Below are 24,091 nucleotides of genomic sequence, written 5' to 3'. Positions count from 1 at the left end.
GTGGATGGATGTTGGCTATTTGATCTCTGGTTCCTGTGCCTTTTCTAAATCCAGCTGGAACATCTGGAAATTCATGGTTCACGTACTGTTGAAGCCTGGCTTGGAGAATTTTGAGCATTACTTTGCTAGCATGTGAGATGAGTATAGTTCTGCGGTAGTATCAACATTCTTTGACATTGCCTTTCTTTGGGATTGTAATGAAAACTGATCTTTTCCAGTCCTGTGGCCACTGCTGAGTTTTCAAAGTTGCTGACATATTGAGTGCAGTACGTTCACAGCATCATCTTTTAGAATTTGAAATAGCTTGACTGGAATTCCATCACCTCCACTAGCTTTCTCAATTATGTATATTGTAAATATGCACGTTCAGCAGGCAAGTTGCTTCTTTTATAGTGCTCTTTCTATTTTGAAGTAGCGAGCAGATAAAGCAAAGAGTCTATGATTAAACTGAATTTTAGAAACCCTTGTTTTTAAAATTGCATTTTTAAATAGACATAATTTTATATCATAGGTATAAATTTATATCAGTTGATAAATTAGTTAATAAATGATCAGTTCCTAGATTACCTCTTTAAAATTTTACAGATTATCCACTCAGTAGATGAACAGTGTGTATAGAGCAAGCATCAGGACCAGTCAGAAGCTTGCCATGCTGAGGAGGCTTCAAATGATACAAAACCATGGAATAGTTTTTATCTTTTCCCAGGCAGATTTTCTGGGAAGAGTTCAGGTTAAAGCCATTGCTTAAAAGACTGTTAGACTGGAAATATTTTTATTGATTCTTTAAGAAAAGTTTACTTAACTGAGTGTTAATTCACTTGAACCATTGTTTGAAGTTTTCTCCGTGCTAAAAAATAAAAAGGCAGGAACATTTGAAAAAATTTATTCCTAAATAACTATTTCTACATTTCTCATTCAGATCTGAATTTAATTAGATATTATTTTTGACATGTTGGACTTAACAACTTATGTAAGACTCTCTCCCCCATGTAAGCTTGTAGCTGCTGTGGTATTGGCCATGGGTAGCCAATTCCCTTTTCTGTATTTACCCAGATTCTCTTTAGACTCTATGCTGAGATGCAGTTGTTCTGGGGTTGTCCAGTATTTCTTTCTTTAATTCTAAAGCATTTGATTTCAAATACATAAGAGAACTCTCAGTAGTGATAGCTTACGATAAATGATGTTGGATTCTTGATCTTTGAAGAAGAAGATTTAGCTTCGGGACCAGGGACCAGTCTTGATCACTCAAGAGCTTTTGTGTGGCAAAGTTTTATTAAAAGTATGAAAACGGTCAGAGAAAGCTTGTGACACAGACATCAGAAGGGGGACGGAAAGTGCCCGCCTTGCTAGTGTTAGCAATGGAATTATATACTTTCTTAATTAGTTATTACAGTAAATCAAAAGGATGTCTCAAAGTTGTAAAAATTTTACCAGACCCACTCCCACAATTTACATTTTAAGGTAACAGGATTAGAACTTAATAATAGAAAGTTTAGTTGCTCAGTCATGTCTGACTCTAGCGACCCTATAGACTGTAGCCTGCCAGGCTCCTCTGCCCATGGGATTCTCCAGGCAAGAATACTGGAGTGGGTTGCCATTTCCTTCTCCAGGGGATCTTCCCAACCCAGGGATCGAACCCAGGTCTCCTGCACTGCAGTCACACTCTTTACTGACTGAGCTACAGGGGAAGCCCACCCCCATAATGTACATTTTAAGGTAACAGGATTACTCAGAAGTTTTCAGGAAGGAGAAACTGTCCTCAAGGAGGATACATTGTTGTTATATAATCCTTAGTACAGAGTTTAAACAGTTGTTTGTTGTGTAATCATCAGTTGCAGGCTTAAAGAAAAAAACTTTATGTGGCTAAGACTAAGGAATGTTGGGAAAAAAAGAAAGTTTGTCCTTTCCTCCTCCTTGAGAATTCCAGACCCTTATCTCCTCCTTGATGGCCCCAAACCCCTTTCTCCTCCTTGGGCACCCAGGATTTATCAACCTGCCTAGGAATTGACTCTCTCCGTATGATTTACTTAATGTAATTTTGAATCTCTTTCACCTTTTGAAGTAATGATGGTTGAGGGTTTCCTACAGTGTGTAGATTATATTTCCTGCAGAGATAACCATGATTGCCAAGTTCTTAACTAACTCCTCTTTTGAATCTTTGCACTTTTTATGATGGCATGTGTACTGTGTGCATTTTCTATTTTTGATAAAACTGTCTGTCCTCTTGATTGTTTAGCTACTTGTGGTCTTCTGAGGGCCCTTAAGACTGCTGGTGATCTTTAGTGACTAGATGTAATGTACATGGGGTGGTATAAAGTGTGAAAGTTTGGTTTCTGGAAACATCCATGGCCGTTTACATGTTATTCAAATCTGAGAGGAATGTTGTAATATTAAGAAAATTGAATAAAAGAGGTTGAGGATCAATTGTAGAAGTTGAAACTGATTTTCTCCCAAATGCTAAAATATGCATCTGTCTACTTTTATTTGCTTTATCATTTTGCTTTGATTGAACCTTTTGGATATTCAAGTTGTGAAAAGGAAAACTCTCTTCTTGTTAGAACAGAGGAAATGTGTAAATATTTTATATTCTAAAAAAAGAAAAAACGCAGAAGGATAGAGAGGTGATGAAGTTTCTTTGTGTCACCGAGAGATGTACTTCTTATTCTCATTCCAAATTTATGTCCTGTGAATTATTATAAGCAGGTTATATCGTGGCTACTTGGAAGACAGTGGGTGCCTAAACGAATGCTATATGGTTGCAAATACTGTGTAGGTGACTGGGGCAAAGACATGTGAACAGCCATCTTTCTGGCAGATGTATCTTTTTTTAAGACATGAGGCCACATACATATCTTTAGGTGCATCTGGTCATCATTAAAATTGGGACAAAATGCTAAAACAAAAAAGTATGGGTGTAAAAGTATTAAATTACTGAGATTTTATTTTTCCTGTTTGAGCTTCACTTTGGAACTAAAATTCATTGAACAGTGTTTGAATGAAAGGTACCATTTCTTTGTATTTTGTTATGAATTGGTCAAAAAATAAAACATGAATTGAGGAAAAGTTAAATAATGTCATATGTTGGGGACTGGTATATATAAATTATGCCAGTTTGGGCACCCGTTGTTGGTATGACTGAGTGTCTTAACTTTGTTAATATGTGGGACCTGCCAGCCCATGCTTTTTACAGGGTAACAGGCAAGGACATTGTTTTTTCCTTGAAGAGTCTAAGTTTTAGAGTTCTTTTTCCTTTGGAAATGGTAGATGTATTTCCCAGTTTTTGCCAGCAGCAGACAAAATCCAACTGGTCACACACTCTTTACTGATACTATCAGTCTGGATTTCAAAAGTTTGCATTGTACTGACTTTAAATTAGCCACTGCCAATCACTTAGTGCTCGTGGAAGTAAGATCTTTTGTGCCATCCTTTACTGACTTGACACTGAGCCATTTATTTAACAGCAAAGCCACAACCAGAGTACATCAATATAAGTATATTTTTTTATGCTAGAGCTTATTTGCTATAAAGCCTTAAGAGTAGAATCTATTGTGCTTATCTTTCATTCTCTGTAAATTGAGCATAGTGCTTGTCATGTGATTGGTAATCCACAGTGCATGTTTATAGACTTAAGCACAGTGTTTGTCATGTAGTGAGTACTCAGAAAACATTTGGTAACTCTGTGCTGTGCTGTACGCGCTCAGTCGTGGCTTTGCAGCCCTATGGACTGTAGCCCACCAGGCTCCTCTCTCCATGGAATTTCCCAGGCAAGAATACCGGAGTGGGTTGCCATTTCCTTCTCCAGGGTATCTTCCCAACCCAGGGATCAAACCCATTTCTCTTGCATCTGCTACATTGACAGGTAGATTCTTTACCAGTGTGCCACTTGAAGATATTAATAAGATTTTTAAAAAAATTCCCATGGTAGGTATTCCTTCAGCAACCGAATCAGTATTGCTGATAGAAATTAACCCGAGGAGAAGGGGACAAAATTTGAGTGCCAGTACTTTGAAGGATGCTGTGCTAGGAGTTTTCCATACAGTAACTCATAATTTTATCAATATCATTGTGAGATTATTTTATAGATGAAGAAACTGGGATTCAGAGAAACAATTTGGTCAAGTCACATTGCATGTAAACACAGAATCATCATTTAAACTTGAGCTATCAAATTCTTTTTCTGTTTTTAAAATGAACATATGGTGCCTTCTCAATTTTTAAAAGTTGTGCTATAGTCCATGCTAGGGATGTTTTTATGCTCCCTTTACCACACAGAATTCCCTTGGGCCTGATTTTGCTTTAGGTTTCATCCTCCAGTGGGAATATGGAGTTAAGATTCATGAGCATCAGAGACCCAAAGGGACACACAATCAGAGATGGTGGTAAAGTCTTCAGAGTAGTCCTGGAGAAGAGAAACTATATCATGAAGAAAAAGAACTAATAAAGAGAGTACAAGTGTCCCTAAAAAGGGAGATGCTTCGAAGGAACAGATATACCTAACCACAAAGAGAGTACAAGTGTCCCTAAAAAGGGAGATGCTTCGAAGAAACAGATGTACCTAACCTTCTTCTTCAGTAAGGTCATAGTCCTGTCACAGAGAAATGTAACGGTAGATTAATTTCTGTGATCTTTCTCAGATTTTAAAAGCTGGAATTCACATTACTCAGATTTCTTTTCCTTACTGATTTCTTTTCCTTACTGAATATTTCTGCTCTGTCACCTTACAACATTTTTCTCTGGGAATTAGCTTAGCCTTCTTTATAATACATGCTCTTGAAAGTTTCAGTCAACCATGGTGCCCAAAAAGCCTACCTTTCTAAACCATTTGTTTTCTGTGCAAAGTTTACTAGATGAGGATGCGAAGAGGCCTCTCTTTCTTTGGGTAGTAGTGTTATGCCCTCTTCATTTTGTAGACTTTCCTACTTAGCAATTTTGTTTTGAATTCAGTATGTGCTTTTTGAATATTAGGCTTCTGGTTGCATGGGCTTTTCTGTAATCTCTAAAACCTTTAAGATTCTGCCATGTGTATAAAGGTTTTTAAAAATTGTTTTTGGAGTGTGGTTGATTTACAATGTTGTGTTAGTTTCTGCTGTACAGCAGAGTGAGTCAGCTGTATTAATATGTATCCATATATCCACTCTTTTTTAGATTATATTCCCATATAGGTCATTACAGAGTATTGAGTAGAGTTCCCTGTCCTCTACAGGAGGTCTTATTAGTTATCTCTTTTATATATAGTAGTGTGTTTATGTCAGTCCCAGTCTCGCAATTTATCCTCCTGTTTTCTCCTGTGGGACAGCATACGTTTGTTTTCTATACCTGTGACTCCGTTTCTATTTTGTGAGTTCATTTGTGTCCTTTATTTTTTTAAGATTCCACATTAAGTGATATCACATGATAGTTGTCTTTGTCTCACTTAGTATGACATCTGTGTCACTGCAGACGGCATTATTTCATTCTGTTTATTGTATGTAGGTATCGCATTGGGCTTACTTGGTAGCTCAGCTGGTAAAGAAGCCACCTGCAGAGCAGGAGACCCCAGTTTGATTCCTGGGTTGGGAAGTTCCCCTGGAGAAGGGATAGGCTATGCACTCCAGTATTCTTGGGTTTCCCTGCTGGCTCAGTCAGTGAAGAATCTGCCAGCAATGTGGGAGACCTGGGTTCGATCCCTGGTTTGGAGAGGGCATGGCAACCCACTCCAGTATTCTTGCCTGGAGAATTCCCATGGACAGAGGAGCCTAGTGGGTACAATTCACGGGATTGCAAAGAGTCAGACACGACTGAGAGACTAAGCACGCACACACATGCACACTCACGTGCACACACACGTATCACATCCTCTTTATCCTTTCCTCTGTCCACAGACATTGAGATTGTTTCCATGTTTTGGCTATTATCAATAGTGCTGCAGTGAACATTGGGCCTACATGTATCTTTTTTTAAAAAATTTTTTGAATCTCTCCTTGAATTTGTTAGAGTATTGCTTCTGTTTTTATGTTTTGGTTTTTTGACCACAAAGCATGTGGGATCTTAGCTCTCTGACCAGGAATGGAGTCTGTGCCCCCCATGCACTGAAAGGTGGGGTCGTAACCATTGGACTGCCAGGGAAGTCCCTACATGCATCTTTCTGAATTGTGCTTTTCTTAGGATATGTGCCCAGAACTGGGATTGCTGGATCATGTGGTAGCTCTGTTCTTACTTTTTTAAAGGAATTTACGTACTGTTCATACTGACTGCGCCGGTTTACATTCCCACCAACAGTGTAGGAAGATTCCTTTTTCTCCACACCCTCTCTAGCATTTATTGTTTGTAGATTTTTTTGATGATGGGTGTGAGTTGATACCTCAATGTAGTTTTGCATTTCTCTAATGATCACTGATATTGAGCATCTTTTCATGCCTCTCTGGCCATCTCCTCTTTGGAGAAATGTCTATGTAGATCTTCCACCCAGTTTCTGATTGGGTCTTTTGTATATATGTATATTTTTGAGCTACATGAGCTATTTCTATATGTACAGAAGTTTAGAGTATGTACTTTGGATTAAGACCTGGAATCCCAGTTCTCCCATTTTCTAGCTGTATTTCCTAGAGGTTACTTAAGTCTCAGTGCCTCAGTGTACTTGTCTCTGAACTTGAAACAACAGGGGTCACCCCCAAGGACTGTTATGGGGATTGATGAGTTTATTACCTAGTGAAAGCACTTTGCACAGTGCCTAGCCCATAGTAAGCATAAGTAAGTGTTCGCTGGGCTTGCTAATACTACAGATTTTTAAGGTGCATATCTTCTGTGTTTTACAGTTTTATCTTTTGTTTTGTTTCCAGACTTAATTTGTTAATGTAGTTGAATATCTTTACATGATAAAAATTACTTCTCCACGTATAGAAATTATTGACTTACCTTTTTTTATTGACTTGTCTTTTAAAAATTGAAATGTTTCCTTATCTATCACTTACCATGCTGATGTGTTTTATCTCAGACAATAATAGGTCAGCATTACCTTTTCCTCTAATAATGGGGGATTTGAAGCTTGTCAGGTGAATAAAACTGAACACTCACTAGAGGTGTTGGTTGTTGGTTTAAGGTAACTGGTGTATTTTTTAGAGTCGGTTGCAAGTAAAACCTTTCCGGGTAGAGCAGTGGTGAGAGCTGCAGTTCTTTAGACTTCAGTTTCTCATTTGTGGAGTAAGCGTATTACCTGTCTGCTGCTTGATTGCTATGTGGGTTTAATAAGGTGGCATAGGTGATGTCCACAGTATGGCACTTAGCATATATGAAGCACTTAGTATTCTGAGACAGTAATTAGAGAAAGATTTTATTTTAAAAATATCTCATTTTTTGTCATTTAATATTTAATCTGAATATATACAGTTCTTTGGTAATAGCCAGAATTAAAACTGTGGTTCTCACTTGTGTGTTGTTTTAATGTATTTCAGAAGAGGTGGGAAATTTGATGGGAGAGGAATTATAGATTATATATAGGATGATAGTGATCACCCTTCATTATTTCACAATAGTAAAAACAATACTTCTACTAATATCACCTTATGTTTTATAGTACTTTATAATTTACAAAGATTTTTTTGTCTGTCACCTCTCAATAAATCATCTTGGTAATTATTGAAATGCTGTGTGCGTGCTAAGTTGCTTCAGTCATGTCTGTTTCTTTGTGACCCCATGGACTGTAGCCCTCCAGGGTCCTCTGTCCATGGGACTCTGCAGGCAACAGTACTGGAGTGGGTTTTCATGTCCCTCTCCAGGGGATCTTCCCCACATAGGGATTCAAACCCGGGTCTCTTGGGTCTCCTGCATTGGCAAGCAGGTTCTTTACCACTAGCACCACCTGGGAAGTTCATTTATTGGAAGGTCAGATGTTAACAGATGAGTCCCTAGGTTCTGAGAGGAGAAGTGTCTTGTCCAAGTTTTCCTGTTGAGGGACCAGAACATAGCCCTTTTTCTTTGCATACAGTACTCTTGGACTGTGGCTTGGTGGGCTCAGTGTGACTCTTGATAATCATGTTGTTTAGTCACTAAGTTGTGCCTGCTCTTTTGTAACCCCATGGACGGTAGCCCACCAGGTTCCTCTCTCCATGGGATTTCCCAGGCAAGAATACTGGAGTGGGTTGCCATTTCCTTCTCCCAGACCAGAGATTGAACCCACATCTCTTGTGTTGATGGGCAGATCCTTTACAGCTGAGCCATCTGGGAAGTCATGTAGCTATCATTGTTGTTGTTCAGTTGCCAAGTCATGTCTGACTCTTTGCAACCCCATGGACTGCAGCATGCCAGACCTCCCTGTCCCTCTCCATTTCTCGGAGTTTGCCCAAGTTTATGTCCATTGAATTGGTGATACCATCCAACCATCTCATCCTCTGTTGCCCTCTTCTGCCGCCTTCAGTCTTTCCCAGAATCATGGTCTTTTCCAGTGAGTCAGCTCTTCATATCAGGTAGCCAAAGTTCTGGAGCTTCAGCCTCAGCACCAGACCTTCCAGTTCAGAGTTGATTTCTTGCGGGATTGACTGATTTGATCTCCTTGCTATCCAAGGGACTTTCAAGCGTCTTCTCCAGCACTGCAGTTGAAAACCATCAATCCTTTGGTGCTCTGCCTTCTTTATGGTCCAACTCTCACATCCACGCATGACTACTGGAAAGACCATAGCCTTGACTGTATAGGCCTTTGTTGGCACAGTGATGTCTTTGCTTGTTAAGAGTCACTCTAGGTTTGCCATAGCTTTCCTTCCAGGAAGCAATCATCTTCTAATTTCATGGCTGCAGTTACTGTTGGCAGTGATGGGAAGTCCTCTAGGTATCATACATCTCATCAATTAAGATCCCGGCCCACTCATGCTTTCTTGGTTTTCCAAGGCTAACAGATTTCTTGTAGGAATACAACCCCATGCTTTTTTTACTTCTCAGACTTTTTCAGGTAAAATGGGCAATGTAAAGATTAAGAACATACTCTACAGAGGCTAGAGAGTTACTTCACTCCCACCCGCATCCTGGAAGAGAACCTTCCCGGTTCCCCAGCTCCATGGAACTGCCTCTCCTCACCATGCCTCCCACCATTGCAGTGCCTGCTGCACTTAGCCACTGTCCTAACTTCTAGCACAGTAGGGTTTTTCCCCTTTTTGACCTTACTATAAATATTAACAGAATCATGCAGCGATGCTGTTTTGTACATTGTCTTTCACTCAGCCTTATCTTCACGAGCTCCCTCCATACTGCTGCATGTTAAAGCTTAGCGGGGATTTAACTCTAATTGGGTTGAGGCATCTCATTCTGCCCTTCGTAGTGAGGGAGGCAGAGTAAGGGCAGCGTCTCTTCTGTGGTATTCGGCTAGACTAGAGCAGTTGCTTCTTGGCTTACTAGGTTGTCCCTCTTTGTCCCTTGGGTAAAGAGAGCAGGCTTCTCTTGGGGCTGTGTGTGTGTGTATGTGTCCACCGGTGGTGCTGGTTTGCCAACTCCTCTAGCTACCAGTCTGGGATGGATGAGGCTGAAACAAAACTTAGGGTACTCACTGCTTTGGCACTCTTCATTTTGGGATTCCCCTGCCATCCTTCCTCTTCTTTCTACTTTTCAGAGCCTTCTTAGGGTTGTATTTTTATATGGCGACCAGAGGTTTTAGCTGTGTTTAGTGGAGGATTAGGGAAAAGCACCCTGGCATCCCAGGTGGCACTGGTGATAAAGAACCCCCCTGCCAGTGCAGGAGCCACAAGAGATGTAGGCTTGGTCTCTGGGTCGGGAAGATCCCCTGGAGAAGGAAATGGCAACTCACTCCAGTATTCTTGCCTGGAGAATCCCATGGACAGAGGAGCCTGGCAAGCTATAGTCCACGGGGTTGCACAGAGTCAGACACAACTGAAGCAACGTAGCACTCACTAGGGAGAAGCACATGTATTTCATTTTTCTGGAAGTGGAAGTCTGTTTTATCTTGATACCTTTTTAATAAACTTTAACAGTCATTAGGAAAAATAAATGAAATATTTTATGCATATGTGGTCAGCTAACTATGTATTCACCAAAACAAATAAATTTTTGGTAAAATATAACTCCATGGAATTTTTTCATATATATAAAGTATAGACCAGAGGATTTGAACCCTGTGTAAATTTAAATCCTTATGTTTCCTGCAGAATCTTTTAGCCGAGAAAGTAGAACAGCTGATGGAATGGAGTTCGAGGCGCTCAGTCTTCCGAATGAATGGTGACAAATTCCGGAAGTTCATAAAGGCCCCACCTCGAAACTATTCCATGATTGTTATGTTCACTGCTCTTCAACCCCAGCGCCAGTGTTCTGTGTGCAGGTAATGTATGTATTTAAAAAATTAACTATTATTGTATTATTGTGTACTTATTACAGTTAAGATAAATGTGTATAATGGAAGTAAGCATTTGTTCGGACTTCTCTGGCAGTACAGTGTTTAACATTCCCAGCTTCCAGTTCCGGGGGTTGCCGCGGGTTCTATCCCTGGTTGAAGAATTAAGATCCCACATGCTGCAGGGGGCATTAAAAAAAAAAAAAAAGAATTAAACATTTGTTCGATGTTGTCGTCAACTGTAATTCAGTACATTTAAATGTAAGCTCAAACTTAGTGTTTCCTGGGAAGTGATTTTGATAGGCTGATATTTTTATATTGTGTAGACCAATCCACAAGTAGTCATAAAACAGATTTTTGGCTTTATATCCTGTGTAAAGTTATGTATGTTATGGAATTCAGTTTGAATATTGCCTTGTAGGTCACCAACTTATATCTCAGGGACAGTGAAGTAGCCCCATTAAATACACTCTACTTAAATTGTTTAATAGAAAGATTTTAATGGACTTAAGGAAGTCCATTTACCTTTTAGTACCTCTAATGTTGAGAATTTTGTTTGTGATGTAGAAGTAAACAACTTGAAATGAATGAAATATTTTTCAGTGGGAACACACCAATGAAAGTTTTGGAGGAGTATAAATATAATATATATACAACAGTGCTTATTTTAAATTAGATCTTAATTTTGAGATAATTGTAGTCTTCCATGCAATCCTAAGACATAATACAGAGAAATCCTGTATAGCGTTTACTCAGTGTCCTCCAGTGCTAATGTCTTGTGAGGCTATAGCACAGTTTCATAAGCAGTATTGATACAGTCAAGATGCAGAGCAGTTCTTCACAATAAGTATCCCTTCTGGTGTCCTTTATTGCCACACCCACCCCATCTCCCCACCTCCTGAGTTTATTCTCCATTTCTGTAATTACATCATTTCAAGACTGTTACGTAAATGGAATAAAACACATGACCTTTTGGATTTGGCTTTATGTTATTTACTTGTAACTCCTTCAAAACCTATCCAAGCTGTTGCATTTATCAGTACTTTATTGTTTTTATTACTGTGTAATATCCTATGGTGGGCTTCCCTGATGGCTCAGTGGTAAAGAATTTGTCTGCCAGTGCGGGAGACACAGGATTGATCCCTGGGTTAGGGAGATCCCCTGGAGAAGCAAATGGCAACCACTCCAGTATTCTTGCCTGGGAAACCCTGTGGACAGAGGAGCTTGGTGGGAGGCAGTCCATGGAGTCTCAAAAGAGTCGGACACGACTTAGCGACTAAACAACAACAATATCCTATGGTATGGAAGTACTGCAGTTTGTTTAACCATCCATCTGCTAAAAGAATCCTGGGTTGTTTCCAGTTTTTGGCTATTAGAAATACAACTGTTATGAACACTCTTGTACAGTTTTGTGTGCACTGAAGTGTTCATTTCTCTGAGATAAATTGCCAGAGTGTGTGATGGCTGAGTTGCATGGTAGTTACATGCCAAAATGTTTTCCAGCATGGCTGCATCATTTTACATTCTTACCAGCAGTGTGTGAAGGGCCTAGTTTTCCCATATCCTTACCAGCATCAGTGTTGTCATTGTTTTATTTTAGTCATTCCATGGGTATGTAGTTTTATTTCTGGTTTTACTGATGTAATGGTGCTGAACATCTTCTCATTTACTTTTTTGTCATCTGTGTATCACCTCTTTACTGAAATATCTGTTCATGTCTTCTGTGCTGTGCTTCATTGCTCAGTCATGACCTGCTCTTTGTGGCCCCACGGACTGTAGTCCTCCTGGCTCCTCTGTCCATGGGGATTCTCCAGGCAAGGAGCAGTTCTTCAATATTTCTTCCTAGTCTGTGGCTTGTCTTTACATCCTCATAACAAGATCTTATGCAGATTTCAATTGAGTGAGTCCAATTTTTAAGTTTATCTTTTACAGATTTTGTCTTGTCAAATTGAACTCTTTGCCCAGCCCTCAGTCACCAATTTTATTTTTTTTCCTCTTATGTGTTTTTCTAAAAATTTTAAAAGTTTTATGTTTTACATTTTCATCTGATCTCTGGGAGAAAGCGTGCAGTCTTTCATCATTTGTTATGTTATTAGCTGTTAGATTTTTACTAATATTCTTTATAATTGAGAGTATTCTTTACTAGTTTATTGAGAGCTTTTGTCATGAATGGGTATTGAGTTTTGCCTAATTTGGGGAGTTAATTGATAGGATTTTTCCTCTCTAGGTCGTTCATATGGTAGATTACATGGGCTTCCCTAGTGGCTCAGATGGTAAAAAATCTGCCTGTAATGCAAGATATCTGGATTTGATCCCTGGGTTGGGAAGATGCCCTGTAGAAGGGAATGGGTACTCATTTCAGTATTCTTGCCTGGAGAATTACATGGACAGAGGAGCCTGGCGGGCTACACTCCGTGGTGTTGCCAAGAGTTGTACAAAACTGAGTGACTAATACTGTGGTAGATTACATTGATTGATTTTCAGCTGTTGAATCAACTTTGCATTTTGGAATATATCCCACTTGATTATTATATTCTTTTTTAGTATTGCTAAATTGAATTTGCTGATATTTTGTTGAAGACTTTTTTATTTTAAGTTATATCAGATAATGGTTTATATTTTTCATTACTTATATTGTCTTTGTCTAGTTTTGGTATCATGGTAATACTTCATAAAATATATTGGGAAATGTTCCCTCATTTATTTTCTGGAAATGATTTGGGAAATTAGTTTTATAAATTGTGTTAATTCTTCTTTAAATGTTTGATCAAATTCTCCAGTAAAATTGTCTTGACCTGGAGTTCTTAAATTACATATTCCATATCTTTCATTGTTAAGGATAATTCAGATTTTCCTGTTTCTTCTTGGATGAATGTTTTTCTTTCAAGAACAAATACTTTTTATGTGGTGACTCCACATTCAGACTGTTCACATTGTGTATTTATCTGTAGACTTCATTTAGATTTCTAAACCATTTTGAACTTTAGTGGAAAACAAAATCATTAGTAACATGAGCCAGTGGAAAAAATCTAAATCAGTTCCTGTCAGGCTGCTGCTGCTGCTGCTGCTGCTGCTAAGTCACTTCAGTCGTGTCTGACTCTGTGTGACCCCATAGACTAGCTTGCAGAAAGGGAATTTCAGTGTTCTGAAATTTTTATGAAAGATTTCATCACAATCTAGTAATGAGTGTATGTTGAGACAGGTCAAGGTAGGTTAAAAAAGATGATGAGCAAACTATTTTGAAAAACAGCATTTCAGATGATTCTGAGTCCCCTTCCTATCAATTTGAAAACTCGTACTTAAGTGGACATTAACGTTTGTCAGCATTGGGCTAGCACTTAAGAACAGGGTATGTTTATGTTCTTAAACAAGGGCTCTTCAGCCCTTGTGAAGCAAAGATACATCTTAACTGGCATTTGGTGTAACAGTTCAAATTCCACAAAAATTCATACTATCCTCTGGCATCCTACAGTGCCATATATAATTTAGGGAAATCATTTCTTTGCTTCTAAAAACTGAATATATTGATTTTCTGTATTCATTATTATAAAGAGATCTATTATATTTTTGCAACTGTAATCTAGAAAGGATTCCACCTGCAATGCAGGAGACCAGGGTTCGATCCCTGGGTCGGGAAGATCCCCTGGAGAAAGAAATGGCAACCCACTCCAGTATTCTTGCCTGGAGAATTCCATGGATAGAGGAGCCTGGCTGGCTACAATCCATGGGGTCATAAAGAGTTGAACATGACTTAGTGACTAAATAACAACAATCTAGAAAGATTTTATTGTCCAAGTATTTATTTCACAGTTACATATATTTGTATGTTATTTGATAACATAAACCACAACATAATGTAAATGGTATATTCTGTAGATAGTAGTTGACTTAATGCATTATGTTGTTAAATTGTTAAATATTGATCCTCAACTTTTTAATGATGCTTAGCTCAAAATAACCTGTATTTACTTGTTTATTACAGCCTGTTTTGTAATAAACTTTTAAATTTTAGAGTAGTTTTAGATTTATGAGAGAAAAAGATTGAAGTTACTAGAAAAAGTCATTTCACAGGTTAGAAAGAGGGTGAAGTTGTTAGAGAAGAAAGAACAGGTGAAGCTTTGGGGGCAAATAAAAAGTATAGAGTAGATATGTGGTTCCATGCCCAGATATTTTGATTTGTTTTTTTGGCGGGGAGGACATTTCAAAATGCTCTAGGTAATCCTGGTATGCAGCTAGGATAGAGAAAGGGAAGGTGGGAAGCAGTTTAGTGATTCATAGCTTTTAAAAATTTAATTTCATTGAGGAAAAATTGGAGTAGGAAGCATAACTAAATGGAATAACTGTATGGCGTTGACAAGGATCCTTGATGAAACTAGAATACTCAGATTTTTAGTGAAGAATCTCCAGAATTAAATTATTTTCTTCCCCAGTACTTAGCAATTGAGGAGCAAGAGCATCCTCTGTAGGGACTAAGCTGTTTGCTTTATTCTGTTAAGTAGACGAGGCAAATATTCTAACCGTGCTAACAAGAGTATATTTGAAATGTATAAATGTGAGTTGGAAGTTGCATAGGGCATCAGAGAAGCCATGGGACAGTTGATAAACTAGGTGTGATACAATTAAGCTAGATTTTCTTTCTTTCTTTTCTTTAATTGGTTCTTAGTTACTTTACATGTTGTGTTAGTTTCTGCTATACAGCACAGTGAATCAGCTATACATATATATATATATATATATATAAAATTCCTTCTTTGTCACCATAGAGCATGCGTAGTTTGCTGTGCTAGACAGTCAGTTCTCATTAGTTACCTATTTTATAGGTTTTCATATGAGGTTTTGTGTGAAAGGGGGATGGAGTTGAAAATTAGGAAGTTGTAAAGGGTTGATTTAATAAATAAGTAAATTGCTGAGGTATAGTGTAGATGATTGTTGATGTAATAGATTGAAGCTTTAGGAGTAATAAGGCTGCGGTCATTTGTACACTATAAACACGTCGAAATAACTCAGGATTTTAGTGGAACTGGAGGGGGAAACAGTAAGTGAGCTGAAAGAGGGATGCCTTGGAGTATGTTGGATGAGGATATTAGATTTATAGAATACTGCAAATTTAAAAGGAGAATTTGTTAAATAATTCTGATTGAACAGTGGTTTGTGATCTACTGTCATTGAGCCAAGAGATTACCAACTGTGGCCTATATGGACAGAGTACATCAGAGAGATCTCAAGGGGACAACTAAGATGAAAAGACAAGGAAGGGTTTCACGGAAAAAATTTCAAAAACAAGTATTCAGATTATATTTTGTATTATAAATTAAGCTCCAAAGTGAGTTGTAGATTCATTGAGAAAGGCACTCCATCAACAGCAATCTTTTTTTTTTTAATTAAAAAAAATACATGAATTGAATTCTCCTGGGGTACTTTTGTGTGTCATTGTAATTTGGGACCATCTTGTAATACTGCTGTAATTTTTTTATAATCCATAGAATCATTGAAATGTTAATAACTATAATTTTAAAAGATTAGTGCTTTTCCTTTGTGAGACCTCTCTTGCTTTTTTTGTTTTCTTTAAGCAAAAGTGAAATTTTCTTCTATAGCTAACACACTGAGATTCTCCAGTTGCTTTTCTTTGCTGCAAGGCTGGTGAATGAGCTATTGGCTTCCTTGTAAGCCCCCTTAGCAAATCACTCTGCTCTTCTTTCACACAGTCAGTTGATTCACAAATCTCCGAATTCAATTCTCACCTTTCTCAGTGGGAACATCAACCTCCTTGGCCAAATAAAGTTGTTAATTAAGACTACTCAGTACAATTCTCACCTCCCGTAAGTGTTAACTCCAAACTTCCTTTATCAGATTGTACTATGAGGAATATTCTCCGTAATTGCTAAATCTTTTAGATGTATTCTGCCACACAGTAACTCATCTTTTCCAGAATTCACTAAAAATTCTAAGAACAAAATATCTTCTTCCCAGGTTATTACTATGGTTCAGTAGAAGTAAGGAAAAACGTCCTGGTGATGGAAAATCAAAAAGTACGTACGGAATCAGTCTGGGTGCACATATCATCAAAGGCTAGTAATACTAGAAATTAACATATTATTGAATGTCAAATAAAAGAAGATATAATTAGTCATTGTAAAGATATTTTAAAGATGAGGGAGAATAAATTATTGCATTGATAGATATTAACTGGTTAATATCTTTCCTTCTCTAAATAAATAAAATTATTATTTACTATATATAAATTATTTGGGCAGTCCTAGGTTAAGTCGTCTATATATGTAATATCTCATGGCATTCTCACTACTCTACATGGTAAGAGTTTAAAAAAAAAATCATTTCTTTAGATGAGCCTATCTAGGCTGAGAGGTTATACAGTTTTCCCAAAGTCACAGAGCTAATACCTCTCAGGGTTGGGATTTGTGACTTCTGAGCTAGTAAATTTAATGCTTTCTTTAAGTGTACATATTCATCATTGTTTTTATCCTGTGAACTGTAATTTGCATTTGGCTTTTGCATTCCCAACTAAGATTATTAGTCTTTTAGGGCAGGGATCCATCAGCCAGCATTTCTTAAGCTCTTTAGATCATGAAAAGCTTTCATTCAGGTTAGCATTTCAAACAAGGGCTGCTGAGTTGAAGCCAGCTAGCCCACATCATCAGCCTTTTGTTTCACTATAGTGAAGTCATATCTCTTAGGAAATTCTATTCTAAGGGCTGCGCATAAGGTGAGAATTGTGTTTATCAATAGATAAAATCACCTTTTTCATCATTTAATGCACTTGTAAGTGCTTTCTAAATGGCTTTGGGTCTGCAACCCTTGTTGTTTCTTCTAGTCCTTAGATAATATTTCTCTATGGCTTTAATTCTTAGATTTTTCAAATATGCCTGGCTACCTGGACAAGTAATTCACTTTCCCAAGACTATCAAACTCTCATGCCATTCACACATTCTTTGCCTGGCTTGTCTAATACGTGAGGACTGTTTCAGACTTGATTGAATCCATAAGCAATTTAATATAAATGATGTTTTAGGGTTATTGTTGAGCTCTGTCTAGTTTATTTATTTATTTTTTAATGTCTAAGGCATATGATATAACTTCATTGTACTGAATTTCTTTCTAGGTGTCTCTTCCCCAGTTTGGCGAATTCCGACTATTTTACAGTGAATGGATGAATGTTTTAATGAACTTTCATTATCTGTGTGACATTGTAGCATTCTCTGACCTCTGTTTTCTGTATTATTTGTATATAAAGCCCAGTTTTAGTCATCCATCTTATAATTTGAAAGCTACAGAAAGTTGAAACAGTAGTATTAATACAAAGACACCAGTCTACCCTTTACTAAGATTCATAATTTTAATATTTTGTCACATTTGATTTTGCTCATCGACTTAAAGGAAGACACACAGGAGTTGTGTGAGTTTAAGCTTTATACCCTGGGAGACAGCCACTCAATCCTGAGAAGCTGCTCTGAAAAGATAGGGGAAGAGCCAGTAAATGTATGTGTTAGCTGGGAAATGCATGCAGTGAGGCACACAGTTTGGTAAAAGATTACGGCTCATCCCAAAGAACAGATATCTCAAGTTAATGATTTAGTGCTTTTCTGCTTCTGGGAAGATGCAAGAATCTGGTCATTGAAATTATTCCTGAATTTCAATGGTCTAACTACCTAAGGACCTGTTTATCCAAAGCACAGGGCGCCTGGGCATTTTTCACCCTGAATTCCTCTCCATGGTAGTGTCAGTGGGTGACTGCTGTGGTTACAACTTAACTCTTATAGAACAGGGTGATGAGAGATGTTCTTTGTGTTTCTCTGTTCAGTCTTTTAAGTATAAGTAAAAAAATCAGTCAGTCAGTTCAGTCCGTCAGTCAGTCAGTTCAGTCACTCAGTCGTGTCTAACTCTTTGTGACCCCATGGACTGCAGCATGCTTGGCTTCCCTGTCCATCACCAACTCCCAGAGCTTACTCAAACTCAAGTCCATCGCTTTGATGATGACATCCAGCCATTTCATCCTCTGTCGTCCCGTCCCCTTCTCCTCCTGCCTTCAATCTTTCCCAGCATCAGGGTCTTTTCAAATGAGTCACATCAGGTGGCCAAAGTATTGGAGTTTCAGCTTAAGCATTGGTCCTTCCAATGAATATTCAGGACTGATTGCCTTTAGGATGGGCAGGTTGTATCTCCTTGCAGTCCAAGGGACTCTCAAGAGTCTTCTCCAACACCACAGTTCAAAAGCATCAATTCTTCGGCTCTCAGCTATAATAGTCCAATCCTCATATCCACACATGACCACTGGAAAAACCGTAGCCTTGACTAGATGGACCTTTGTTGACAGAGTAATGTCTCTGCTTTTTAATACGCTGTCTAGGTTGATCAGCTTTTCTTCCACGGAGGAAGCATCTTTTAGTTTCATGGTTGCAGTCACCATCTGCAGTGATTTTAGAGCCCCCCAAAATAAAGTCTGTCACTGTTTCCATTGTTTCCTCATCTATTTCCCATGAAGTGATGGGACCAGATGCCATGATCTAATGTGGAGTGTTAACCCAACTTCTTCACTCTCCTTTCACTTTCATCAAGAGGCTGTTTAGTTCTTCTTCACTGTGTGCTGTAAGCATGGTGTCATCTGCATATCTGAGGTTATTGATATTTCTCCTGACAATCTTGATTCCAGCTTGTGCTTCATCCAGCCTTGCATTTTGCATTGATGTACTCCGCATATAAGTTAAATAATCAGGTGACAATATACAGCCTTGACATTTTCCTTTCCCAGTTTGGAACCAGTCTGTCGTTCCGTGTCCAGTTCTAACTTTTACTTCTTGACCTGCTTACAGATCTCTCAGGAGGCAGGTCAGGTGGTGTGGTATTCCCATCTCTTTCAGAATTTTCCACAGTTTGTTGTGATACACACAGTCAAAGGCTTTGGCATAGTCAATAAAGCAAAAGTAGATGGCTTACTGGAACTCTCTTGTTTATTCGATGATCTAGTGAATATTGACAGTTTGATCTCTGGTTCCTCTGCCGTTTCTAAATCCAGCTTGAACATCTGGAAGTTCACGGTTCATGTGCTGTTGAAGCCTGGCTTGGAGAATTTTTAGCATTACTTTGCTAGAGTTTTGAGATGAGTACGATTGTGTGGACCTTTGAACATTCTTTGGCATTGCCTTTCTTTGGGATTGGAGTGAAAACTGACCTATTCCAGTCCTGTGGACACTGCTTAGTTTTCCAGATTTTGCTGGCATATTGAATGCAGCATATTAGACTGCATATTGCTGGCTTATTGGGCTTCCCTGATAGCTGAGTTGGTAAAGAATCCACCTGCAGTGCAGGAGACCATGGTTCGATTCCTGGGTCAGGAAGATCTGCTGGAGAAGGGAAAGGCTACCCACTCCAGTATTCTGGCCTGGAGAATTCCACAGGGTTGCAAAGAGTTGGACACGACTGAGCGACTTTCACCTTCTTTCACTTTCAACTTTGAAAGCACTTTGACAGCATCATCTGATTTGAAATAGCTCAACTGGAATTCTATCACCTCCACTAACTTTATTCCTAGTGATGCTTCCTAAGGCCCACTTGACTTTGCGTTCCAGGATATCTGGCTTTAGGTCAGTGTTCATACCATCATGGTTATCTGGGTCATGAAGATTTTTTTTTTCTATAATTCTGTGTATTCTTGCTACCTCCTCTTAATATCTTCTGCTTCTGTTAGGTCCATACCATTTCTGTCCTTTATTGTGCTCATCTTTGCATGAAATGTGCCTTTGGTGTCTAATTTTCTTGAAGAGATCTCTAGTCTTTCCCATTCTGTTGTTTTCCTCTATTTCTTTGCATTAATGTCTGAGGAAGGCTTTCTTATCGCTGCTTGCTTTTCTTTGGAACTCTGCATTCAAATAAGCATATCTTTTTTTTTTTTTTTTCCTCCTTTGCCTTTCGCTTCTCTTCTTTTCTCAGCAATTTGTAAGGCCTCTCCAGACAGCCATTTTGCTTCTTTCCATTTCTTTTTTGTGGGGATGGTCTTGATTACCACCCCCCTGTACATTGTCAGGGCTTCCCTGGTAGCTTTAAACGGTAAAGCCTCTGCCTACAGTGTGGAAGATCCAGGTTCGATCCCTGGGTCGGGAAGATCCCCTGGAGAAGGAAATGGCAACCCACTCCAGTACTCTTGCCTGGAAAATTCCATGGACCAAGGAGCCTGGTAGGCTACAGTCCATGGGTTCCCAAAGAGTCGGAAACGACTGTACATTGTCAGAACCTCTGTCCTTAGTTCTTCAGGCACCCTTCCTCTCTGCCTCTGGGTGGGGAGGGACCTGTATGCAGCTGGCTAGCTCTTCTTTGGTGTTTGCTCAATCCTTTGTTCTGTGAGTGGGCCAGGCTGAGCATTAGGTTGTTATGTTATGTTTGAGCCTTTGGCCGGAAAGTTCTCTTTTCCGCAGTTGCAGTTAGGCGTGTATTCCTCTGCATGTGGGTGCGTTTCCTACTGTGTGGAAACTTCTCATTCATGACTCCCTGCCTAGGGTGGGTTTGTGTCCCTAACTCCTTTGTCTCTCTTTTTGTCTTTTATATTTTGTCCTGCCTCCTTTAGAAGAGAATGGGCTGCCTTTTGGGGGGCCTGGTGTCTTCCGCCAGTGTTCAGAAGTTGTTTTGTGGAAGTTGCTCAGCATTCAAATGATTTTTGATGAATTTGTGGGGGAGAAAGTGGTCTCCCCGTCCTATTCTGCCATCTTGAAGCAGATGAGTCACGTACCAGCAAATATAGACATCATGAAATATCACCACTAAATATTTAAGTTTGCATATTTTAATATGACATTCTTACATAATCAGAATAACATCATTTTTAAATGAGTTGACATTAGTTCAATGATACAGTCTGCTTTTTCTTTTTTTTAAGGAATTCAGACAACTTGCCTTGTATATTGTTCCATGATCTGGATTTACTTGATTGTTGCCTCACGATTAAATTCAGTGACTAATTTTTACACAAGTACTATAGCAATTATCTGTGTACTTTTTACTGCATTGTATCAGGAGACATATAATGTTCACTTCAGTTCAGTCGCTCAGTCGTGTCTGACTCTTTGCAACCCCATGGACTGCAGCACGCCAGGCTTCCCTGTCCGTTGCTGACTCCAGGAGTTTGCTCAGACTCATGTCCATTGAGTTGGTGATGCCATTCAACCATCTCATCCTCTCTTGTCCCCTTCTTCTCCTGCCTTCAATCTTACCCAGCATCAGTGTCTTTTCCAGTGAGTCAGTTCTTCACATCAGGTGGCCAAAAGTATTAGAGTTTCAGCTTCAGCATCAGTCCTTCTGACGAACACTCAGGACTGATCTCCTTTAGGATGTACAGATTCTGTCTCCTTGCAGTCCAAGGGACTCTCAAGAGTCTTCTCCAACATCCCACTTCAAAAGCATCAATACTTCGTAGCTCAGCTTTCTTTATAGTCGCACTCTCACATCCATACGTGACTACTGGAAAAACGATAGCTTTCACTAGGTATAATGTTAGTTCTTTCAGATACCAGAGGTGAAATCAATTACTTGATCGTGGTGGGGATCCCTGCATCTTTGTGTTGTACAAGTATATCCTTCCCTGATAATAAGTGTTAGCAGGAGGTGAATAGGTTAAGAGGGGGGAATACTTAGAAATTATGTAACTATCCTATTTCTTGGTACTTTACTCAGTGATTGTAACATCCATTGATAATCTCTGCCTGAATTTGGTGTTTCATTGATGATTGTGAAGGGGTGATTTTGAACATTCTGTCTTTGCATCTACGTTAATTAGTTGGTATTTGTCTATAAAGGAGAGCTCTTCCTTCCTCCATTTTCCCCTTGGAATATCTCTACTCAAAGCTTCTTGTTTACTCATTAACCCATTACTGTGATTATTCTTCAATCTTCAAGTTGCCCTAAATTTCCAGTGGAAACCAACTCCCATGTCATTGAATGCCTCTGTTAGTCTTTGCTTTCTGGCTCGGTAAAATATTCTAAGCCTACTTTATACTTATTCCTGGAACTGAAAGAAGCATTTCTTTTTTTTTTTGAGGAGTCCTTCCTCCTTTTGTAGGAAACAATGTTTAGAAAGCAACACCTGGGTAAGTTACACTCTTTACTGTAGCGATAGTATCGTTTTCAGACTTTTTTAATAGAGCTAATATGTATGTACATATGTGTGTATGTATGTGTCATATAAATTAATAAAGGCATATATATAACTTACTACTTTAATTGGACTGACCCGATGGACGTGAGTCTGAGTGAACTCCAGGAGTTGGCCCGGAACTCCGTGATTGCCCCAGGAGGCCTGGCCTGCTGCAATTCATGGGGTCGCAAAGAGTTGGACACGACTGAGCGACTGAACTGAACTGAAGCTAATACTGTAGGGTTTTTCCTCTATTTTCCTCATTCTGAGTTTTATCTGCTTTCTGCAAGTTGAAACCCTGGATCCCACCAGTATTATGTATTTGGTCATTTGGGCTCTCTTTCCGTATTTATACAATTGTAGCAGAATTTCAATGCCAGTATGATCTTTGAAAACAAATTATGGACTGGACTTAGTCTCTGTGCCATTCCTTTCTTTTACCTACATTATGTGTCAGTTTTCTTAGCATACAACCCCTAAGCTTTCTTGTATGTTTGTGTTACCAGTTTTCTTGAGAACAAAAATTCTATTGACTCATAAACTGAGTTGTATGTGCATGATATATACAGTTTAGTATCTCTTATGTTCATATACATTTTTACTGTAAGATATGTGTTAGAATCATATATTCATGTTAGAATAGTTTTCTGAGGAAAAAATAGATCCACAGAAAACATAGTGTAATGGATACAACATCTTTATCATAAAAGTAGTGAACTGTACAGAGCCAGTTACAAAGTGGTAGTGAATCTTCAGCCCTTCAGAGGCATTGGGTCTATTTAATATATTTCCGTGTATTAGGTAGTATCCTGAAAACGTGTGGCACAACCAGAGAGAAATCACTGTCGAAATCTTGGTGCAGCATGTTGTTTACCAACTTTTCTCTCTTCAGCATACTAGAACCATAAGTAGTAGGTGGTTCTGCTCAACCCAGATCTCTCTATATATATATAATCATCCGTAGAGATTAGCTGGGGCTTTCCTGATAGCTCAGTTGGTGAAGAACCCACCTGCAATGTGGGAGACCCTAGTTTGATTCCTGGGTTGGGAAGATCTGCTGAAGAAGAGATATGCTACCAACTCCAGTATTCTTGGGCTTCCCTTGTGGCTCAGCAGGTAAATAATCCACCTGCAATGCAGAAGACCTGGGTTGGGAAGATCCCCTGAAGAAGGGAAAGGCTACCCACTCCAGTATTAATTTGATGTTTTATGAAGACATACTCTGATGTATCTATGCAATATATTAAGTAGCTGTTGTTCGGCCACTTGAGTCGTGTCCAGTTCTTTCTGACCCCATGGACTGCAGCACACCAGGCTTCCCTGTCCTTCACTGTCTTCCAGAGTTTGCTCAAACTCATGTCCATTGAGTCGTTGATACTATCCAACCATCTCATCCTTTGCTGCCTCTTCTTTTGAATTCAATCTTTATAATTTTATAATTCAATCTTTATAATTCATCATAAACATAACTGTAAAAAGCATACATTGGGATTTTGATGTCTGTTACTTTATAGGAATTTGATTAACCTTAAAAAGAGAAACCATGTTTCTTTAAAAATCCCTTCAAGGGATAAAAAGATAAAATATACATTCATTATGGGAGCTGTGTTAAGTATATACAATTATAGATGAGCTAATAATAC

At 38.7% G+C, this 24,091-nt stretch overlaps 1 protein-coding gene across 9 annotated transcripts in view; it reads left to right on the top strand.

Annotated features, from left to right (window-relative positions):
* Positions 1 to 24,091, top strand: part of TUSC3 (tumor suppressor candidate 3) — a 222,802-nt gene that overhangs the window by 86,252 nt on the left and 112,459 nt on the right. For all 9 annotated transcript variants that reach the window (XR_011253491.1, XR_011253492.1, XR_011253489.1 and 6 more), the window contains exon 2: positions 10,128 to 10,297. Coding sequence is in view for 4 of the 9 variants with exons in the window: in XM_069573129.1 (XP_069429230.1) it covers positions 10,128 to 10,297 (170 nt within the window). In the remaining 5 variants the exon portion in view is untranslated. The remainder of the gene's footprint in view (positions 1 to 10,127; positions 10,298 to 24,091) is intronic.

This window comes from Ovis canadensis, chromosome 26 (genome assembly GCF_042477335.2).
Source record: "Ovis canadensis isolate MfBH-ARS-UI-01 breed Bighorn chromosome 26, ARS-UI_OviCan_v2, whole genome shotgun sequence".
NCBI lineage: Eukaryota > Metazoa > Chordata > Mammalia > Artiodactyla > Bovidae > Ovis > Ovis canadensis.
This window is presented reverse-complemented; position numbering and strand designations above follow the sequence as displayed.